This window comes from Eschscholzia californica, unplaced genomic scaffold, assembly GCF_041429995.1.
Source record: "Eschscholzia californica isolate CP2 unplaced genomic scaffold, dmEscCali1.0.p SCAF_2, whole genome shotgun sequence".
Taxonomy (NCBI): Eukaryota; Viridiplantae; Streptophyta; class Magnoliopsida; order Ranunculales; family Papaveraceae; genus Eschscholzia; species Eschscholzia californica.
This window is the reverse complement of record NW_028238309.1, coordinates 25,966,916-25,975,708: the sequence shown is the minus strand read 5'-3', so window position 1 is coordinate 25,975,708 and position 8,793 is coordinate 25,966,916. Positions and strand designations below refer to the sequence as shown.

The 8,793-nt window shown below is 33.0% G+C and overlaps 2 protein-coding genes across 2 annotated transcripts; both read right to left on the bottom strand.

The window, feature by feature from the left end:
- Nucleotides 1-3,604: 3,604 nt before the first annotated feature.
- On the bottom strand, nt 3,605-4,183 carry LOC147557136 (uncharacterized). Its single transcript, XM_086658760.1, has one exon. It carries the CDS (start codon nt 4,181-4,183, stop codon nt 3,605-3,607), a length of 579 nt encoding a protein of 192 aa, XP_086514886.1.
- Nucleotides 4,184-4,902: 719 nt separating this feature from the next.
- On the bottom strand, nt 4,903-5,877 carry LOC147557135 (uncharacterized). Its single transcript, XM_086658759.1, has one exon. The coding sequence runs from the start codon at nt 5,875-5,877 to the stop codon at nt 4,903-4,905; it is 975 nt and encodes a 324-aa protein (XP_086514885.1).
- Between the last annotated feature and the right edge of the window lie 2,916 nt (nt 5,878-8,793).

The window sequence follows — 8,793 nt, the reverse complement described above, 5'->3', positions numbered from 1 at the left end:
GATCGCGCGATACTATATAATATGAAAATGATTAGTGGGAGGATTAAGAGAAAAACAACAGAGAATTTTTGAAATAGGGCAATTAGAAGAAAAGTTGCGTGATATGCATTAAAGCATTTTAATTCTATGCCCACACAAGATTCTTGAAAATAAAACGGGGGATACATGTTTTGTAATTAGAAAACATAAATGAAAACGATTTTATTGAAAATGGAATTTGCTATAAATTTAAACTTGAGTCAAGAACTTGATTCCAAACTCGTTTGAGACTTTGAACACCATATTCGTACTATCTTCACCCATATAGATATATTTGCGCACAAATATAGTTGCATCCCTTCCATGTTTGAAGTTGGAGCCCTGACGAATCGTTCTTTTACACTTTTTTTGGTAACTTCATTCTCGTACTTTAATGTGCCAACCTTTTCCTGGTCCCTTATACACAATATGATAGTATATATTGCTTATTGGGATAAACATCATGATATCGTAGTTTAGATCACATTTTCTCCTTATTAACATAACACTCTTGTATTCACTCAATTGTGACCAATAAAAGTACAAGACGAATTAGATGATACCTCATCAGATGATATTGTATACGAAAGATAGTAGATTACAGAAAAGAAAGAATGAAAATTCAGCGGCATTATTGGTTGGAGAACACTTTCTTACCTTTGTCTCTTTTGGAATGTCAAGTAATTTAATTGCTTTTCTAATCTAACCTCCTCTTTAGAATTCGAGTAAAAGGAACCCAAATATGCTAGAATGGCATACCTCGATTCTTAAAAATGGGTACGCCTTGTATATAGTTTATAAGTTTTCACTTTGAAATTGGAATTTAGGTAACGGACAAGAATGAAAATGACTTAAAATACAAAAACAACACCAAAATGGCAAATCTTTTGGGAACTCACGACGTTATTTGTTAGAATATGAAAAAGGAACACAACCACAAGAAAAGCTTATTATTTTACCAAGCAAAGTAGAGGCCCACATCTTACTCAAACAATATGTCTCAAAGATGACGCCTAACCAGCCAGAATAACCAAATAAACATGTATGCTTAACCACAAAAAAAAGAAAATAAAAATACAAAAACTAATAAAACTGTAAACCACCAATCAACATTTGACTCCAACATGAAGAAATGATAATTGTGGCTTCAAACAGAGAACTCCCTTGCCATCTTCTGTATACTAAATAACTAAACCAATCAGTCTCCAACCTAATGTTAACTCTCGTGGAGACAAACCAATTAAACCGAAATATATTTTCGTGACTGCAAATTATGGAAGAAGAGTAGTGGAACTCTGAAGCCAAACTCCATTTTATATAGTGATGGATGAGCACCAACAATGCAATGATTCAAAGAAATAGCTTATTCTTCTGTAACTGGTGGTGGTAAAAAGTGGACAATTAAAGGTTTCAGACTGCTAAATTAAATAAGATATTTAAACATTAAAGTCTTTTTAAGAGAGAGAAGAGTTGTTACAACAAAAAAAAACAAGGAAAAGAGAAATAACCGTCAAAGAAATATTAAGGGACGTCTGTTATGGTGATTAATTTGAAAGAATTAAAAATAAATAGTAGGAGATTCGAGTGAAACACATAATGTAAGATGGATGAGATGAGAAAGAGAACCCAGTGAAATACGTTATTTTTCCAAGGAAGATCAACAGAGGAATAAGGAGAGACATAAGGTATGTTTTTTTTAGGAATAAAGGAGGTGTTAAAGGGAGATAAAGAGACGGTGCGTCCAGTGGAATAACTTAATAAGAAATACCAAAAATGCCCTAAAATATTGCTACCGCTGCCCCTATGCAAGGAATCAATGGGAGCTTCGGAGTAGAAATAGGGCGAATACAACAATTATATGGAGCGTTTTTAGAAATCTTCCAACTTAAATTACACTAAATATATTTCATTAAGTCTAATTAATATTTATGAACCTAGTTAATACTATTATTTTTGTTCAATAATTATACCGAACTTAATTAATTTTTTATCCAATCAGCTGCATTTATTTTGTCCCAGTCATCACTAAGAAACTCTGTTTTGTTATATGGATTATGAATTATGAATATATTCTTAGTAAGTGGTTGAAACAACATTTAACAAAAGGGATAAAATCAAATTTTATTTTTTAGTGTTTGCAAATACAATTTTAATTTATATGGCGGATGATCGGCAACCATCACATAAAGTACACATTGGGAAGGAAAAATCAACAACATCAAAAAATGATGGTATCTTCAATGTAATAGTTAGTCAAAAAAATATTATAATATTGAAAAAATCCACTCAAAATTTTATCGTTAGAAAGTAAGAGCATGAAGGGTAGAAACTTAAGTTAGTTAGATGAAACGAATGAGAATTTTCTACCAACAACCACGTTTTATTTAAACAAAAAACACATAAGATTATTGTTTTCCTTGTTGACTAAAGTAAGGAAAAGACTACAAAATGAAGTGTCGGGTGTGAGTTAGAGGAAAATGCCATGGTTAATCTGAAGATGATAGTGGTGCAGGAGAGTAGCTTAGTTTATTAGTCTTCACATTGCGACTTATTACTGTGTACTTTCGTTGGCATTTCTTACAACATATCACCATGTACGTCATACTCACGTCCTTGAAGCTTCGGATATCATGACACGATGCGTGACATTTTGGGCAAGGCGGCCAACGAAAGTAGTTATAGGTTGGAGGTCGGTGTGAGTGTTGTGGTGGTGGCTTAACAACATGCAGAGGTGAAGTGTGGTTCACTGATGATGAAGACGAAGACGATAATTCAGGGGATGGTGGTCTATTAATGGATGGTGATGTTGGCACATTAGTGGATGGTGATGATGCCACCGATGACAAAGTCGGGGACGACCAATTAACAGACGGTAAAGACGTGTCTTGTGTTTCAAATTCATCTTTTTTCCTCTTTCCATGTGGTCCATTGGCTTCGTTACTGACAAAAGGAAACTTGTTTGAAATGTTTTTAAGCTCGTTTGAAAGCATCTTGGTGGCGTCGAAATATTAATTGTCGAAGATGCCCACAAGAAACAATACCTTTACATGGAAGATGAAGAGTGTTTGTGAGACAAAAGAACGTTACTTTTTTAAAATAAAGAGGAAAAAACAATGTGAAGGTGTGAAAAGATATACATATAGTATTAGCAACCAATATGCATACATAGAATTTTAAAAATCAACAGCTAAATACCATTTTTAACGTTGTTCGACCAAATATAAATATTAACTGTGATCTCAGTGACGGGAGAAATATACAGGGCCGTGGCTGAGAATTTCGGGGCCCAATGCCAAATTTTTGTTGGGGCCCCTTGTATAACGAAACGTATTTTTTTTTTTATAGAAAACATATAACAAATAAATTCAAAATAATTTGACCACAATAAGATAATGGATTGTTTATTACTCGAATTTCAATATATTTTTCAAAGCATTTAAAAGAACAATTTTCACTTGAAATTTTTTCTCTTTGCATTTTTTGAAGCGAAATCATCGATTAAACCTTCGTAATCAATTGTGTCTAGGAAGCCACTTTCAATGCTAAGCAAAGCTAATTCATTAAGTCTGTCTTGCAACATGCTTGATTATGACTTTAAAAGCTTTAACTTTGAGAAACTCCTTTCTGCAGATGGAACTGTAACGGGTATAGTTAATAAAATTCTGTAAGCGATGCTACTAGCTGGAAAACAATTCATCTTCTTCAAAAAATTTAATACTTCATTAGCTTTGGTAATTTCTTCTGGCAAAATTGCTTGTAAGAGTTTCAACTCCACAAATAAGTCATCTGCTTCAACATCAGAATGTTCTCCGCTCTTCAAACTATTTGAAAGATTATGACGACAAGCTTTTAAGTCATCTACATGATACTCGCGTAGCTTTTCAGGTCTCAACAAAAAGCCAAAATTTTTCTCATAGTCTTGATATTGCTCGAATCTCCTCTCCAATGAGCCAATAGCTTGATCTACTAATAAAGTGAAATAATGAATTCTAAAATTTTCTTTACCTGAATGTGAAACCAATTGCGATGATCCGTCACCAGTATCATCAAAATGTCTTTTTCGACGAATTTCACGCCTCTTAGAAAAATCTGGGTCAATTTGCATTTCAATAGCCATTTTCTCAGCATTAACCATGGCCACTTCAAATCCAGTTTCTCTATACATCTTCAGATACACAATCAATCCTTTTATTAATTCTATAGCAATGTCAATATGTATGTCCTTTGCCTACAAGCGCTTGCTAACCTTATTAACCGCTACTAATAACTTGTACCAAATAGTAAGACTTAGTAAGAATTCGAAATTACCAAGTTCAAATCTTGCAATTGATTTTGCTTCACTACTTGTTTTTGGGTCATTCTCATTTTCTCCTAGTTGAAGTAAAGCTTCTCTGGTTTGTAGAGGTTGCGTTATGATTGCCTTAAGACTATCAACACGACTCTCCCACCGTGTAGTCGACAACGGTTTTAGAGTAACTCCTTTTAAATTATCTTTAAAATTTGCCAACGTTTTGTGGAATTCGCGAAGAAAGAATAAATTCGTTGCAGTACTCCAAATAGATCTTTAGCTTTACCGTGACAACTTGCTATATCGCACAGAGTTAAGTTCAAACTATGACAACCACACGCAGTGTAGAATGCTCGCGGATTTATATTTAAAAGTCTTTTTTGTACACCTTGTTTGCACCCTTTCATATTTGATCCATTGTCATATCCTTGACCTCTTACATCATCAATCTCAAGATCAAAACTCTTTCACGCTGATAGTAATTCTTCGAAGAGTCCATATCAAGATGTATCATTAACAACTAAAAATTGTACAAAATATTCTTCTAATTTTACTAAGCTAGCAGACATATCCACGCACCTCAAAATCAAAGTCATTTATTCTTGGTGATTGATATCAGGTGTGCAATCGAGTATAACAGAAAAATACTTAGCTTCTCTAATCTTTTTAAGGATTGCACCTCTAACTTTAGAAGATAATAGTTCTATTAACCCATTTTGAATAACATTACTAAGATAATGATTTCGAATTTCACTATTTTGAATTCGACGGAGATGTTCTTTCATCAATGGATCATGTTCTGCCAACATCTCAACAAGACCCACAAAATTTCCGTTAGACTCTTGACCAATTTTGTGGTTGGTTCCACAAAATACAAGATTATATTTTGAAAGGTACTTTACTATTGAAATCAACCTTTGTAACAATAATTTCCAATGTTCTTTTTCTTTCTGAATTGAGTCTTGTACAACTTGATCAATAGTACGATTTTTTTGAAATCTAAGCTGCAACCCAATCCAGGTGGCCATGTTAGCTATGTGGTCACTACTAAGTTCATGTTCTTTAAGCCTCTCAGTAAGATGTCTCCAGTCTCCATAACCATCATTTGCTAACTGATTTTTTGATAATTTTTTCTTAAACAATTTGCAACAAAAGCAGAACACTCTATCAATATCTTTTGAGTACACAAGCCAAACTCTATCGTTTTTCTCTCCGTTTGATAATTGCCTTGTGTAAAATTCTGATGAAAAACGTTTATTTGCCTTATCTTTAAGACCTTTCTTGATTGATAGGTCTCTAACAGGACCTTTTTCAGCTAGCAGATCTCTCAATTTTCCATCAAGACTATCCCAAATTCTTGGATCATAGATATTATCCGGAATTTCATCAGTTGGTTTATCAACGAAGTCATTGAAATCATGATTAGGAATATCATCATCATTACTTTCGTTTTCTCCGCGAACTTCAGTTGATTCTTCATTATTTTCCTCAACTACTAATTCTTCAGTTGGAATATCGCCATCACTCTCTTCATCAACAACGATATTTTCATAACTGTCCCCATGAATCATATCATGATCATTGTTACTTTCGTTCTCTACACGGACTTCAGTTGATGCTTCATTTGTTTCTTCAACTACTAACACTTCAGACGGAATTGGTTGTTCTCTAATAATGAATTTATCAAGAACTCCCCTTTGTGATTGAATTATTTTTCTTCTTTTTCTTTCTCATGCCTTTTCAAATTTCCAGATTTATATTTTTTTGGTGCCATGTATATAAGTACAAGTAAAATTGAAGAATGAAGACGAAGACTATTGAATCTCAAAGTCGTAAAAACCCATATTTATAGAGTATAAACTTCAGTCCTTTTTCTAATCTAAAAGAACTAAATTAAGAATTTAATAAAAGAGATTTAGATTTTACAAACAATATATGTTGGAGAGATTAAGATGAAAATAAATATAAAGAAAGTTACCAAAGTAGAGAGAGAAAACGATTGGTATGGCGGTTAATGGAAAATTGAAGGGAAATTTAGCAATCAGAAAGGAGGAGAGAGAATTTAACATTGAAAAGCATAAATTTCTTTACTATTAATGGTAGGTTTTAAATGTAAGAAACAAAAACTTTAACCAATTTCAAACTCAATTGAAGGGAATGTGTACTATTGTGGGCCCCATTGATTACACAAACTTCTCCATTGATTATCCCGCTTTCTCTCTCTAATTTATTACCATGCATGTTACTTTTAATAGAAATGTAAATCGGATCGTTCAGTTTACATTAAAGTAACCAATTTTTTTGTAGGCCCCATCCGTTGAGGGGCCCAGTGAGGGCGCCCTGCCCGCATTGGGCCTTACACGGGCCTGGAAATATATTATAACATCTGTAGGAAGCTATTGTTGAGTATATTAGGAGGAGGTGATGGTTAATGTATATAGTTAGCTCTACTGTCTCCTGGTTGATTAAATAAAGCAAAGGAATGAATGGATGCTTAAAACAAAATGGTCTATATGAATGTTGTCTTCTGCCAAATTACATGTATATACACATCTCTTTGTATCTCTTGTAATCAAAATGCTATGGTATGTACTTTTCAAAGGAGGAACACACGATGAGGAGGTTTGTTTGAATAAGCTTCAACTATTTATATGTATATAGTTAGCTCTACTGCCTCCTGGTTGATTAAATAAAGCAAAGGAATGGATGCTTAACACAAAATGGTTTATATGCATGTTATTTTCTGCCAAATTATATATATATATATATATATATATGTATATACACATCTCTATGCATTTCTTGTAATCGAAATGCTATTGTATATACTTTTCAAAGGAGGAGCACATGATGAGGAGGTTTGAATGAATAAGCTTTAACTAATTAGATCAGTCTTCCTCCTCTTGGCACATGATGTTCACTAATGACAAATACATATTACTACTACAATATGTCCTACAAAGGCCAATTACAGTATGTGGTCATCCCCTCTCCACCTGATTTCACTATATCATACTGTATTACTATTAAATATCGTGCACCGATGTTATTATAAGTATCACTCCAAACCCATCTTGAACGTTACCTCAGTATATCGGCACAGCAGAAGTGTTTACTTGAATCCTCTTCAAAGACTGAAAATACAGACAAATGTTATTAGTATCCCAGAGCTCATACAGCCGAAACAATGTATATATTATTTACATGTACGATAATCTATAACAAAAAAAACCTATCAATACTTTTAAAAAACATGGAGTTTCTTATCCCAACCTATAAACAATACCTTAAAAACATGAGAAACATGAGGTTTCTTCATTCAAACCTAACAATCTTATCTATATAATAAAAAAACATATCAATATGATAAAAAAACATAGGGTTTCTTCTTCAAAACTATAAACAACGCCTTAAAAGATTTGGGATTTCTTGTTCAAAACTAGAAACAATGCCATAAAAGACATGGAGTTTCTTCTTCAAAACTATAAACAATACCTTAAAAAAAACATGAGGGTTTCTTCTTCAAAACTATAAACAATACCTTAAAAAACATGGGTGTTGTTCTTCAAAACTATTAGAAATCATCTAATCTAATAAAAAACGTGTAAAAAAAAGGACAGAGAGATGTTCATGTTGAGTATTTAGGTTATTATGCACATCATGAGCAAAAAGTTTTAATCTCTAAGAAGCTAATGTTGATTATATTAGTAAGAGGAGATGATAAATGTATATAGTTATCTTTTTCCAAATTATATACATATATATATATACACATCTCATACACATCTCTCTGTCTTCTTGTAATACAAATGCTTCAGTATATATTTTGCAAATGAGGAGCACATGATGAGGAGGTTCGCATGAAAAAGTTTCAGCTAATTAGATCAGTCTTCCATATTACCACTACTATATGTTTTACACTGGCAATTACATGTATAACAAAAAAATGGGATTTCTTCAAACCTATAAACAATACCATAAGAAAGAATGGGGTTACTACATCAAACCTAACAATCTTTATTATAGAAAAACCTATCAAACCTAATAAATAAAGGACAGTGAGGAAGTGAGGAACTCACCAATATATATATATATATATATATATACCAGGGTCGTGTTTTCCCCAGTGCGGGCGGGGTGCCCGCACTGGCCCCCCAATCAATGGGGCTCACGGATTCCAAAGTCTGTATAGACTTCTGACGGAATGGGGTAGATATGGTGATAGGAAAAGCTAGAGGTAGGATTAAAAGAGATGGTTCTCTCTCTTACTTTTAGAAATACATATTGAAGGTAGAGGTGTTGGGGCCCACGAATTTAGATCTTGATGTACTAATCTCTGACCAATTAAAAACTTGAAAAGACAAAATGTAATTTCAAAATTTATTTCTCTCTCTCACCTTTAGAAGTACCTATTAAATATAGATGTAGAGATTTGTTTCTTTTTTAGTTTAATGGTTTCTTTTTTAGTATATAGAGCACTGCAGAGA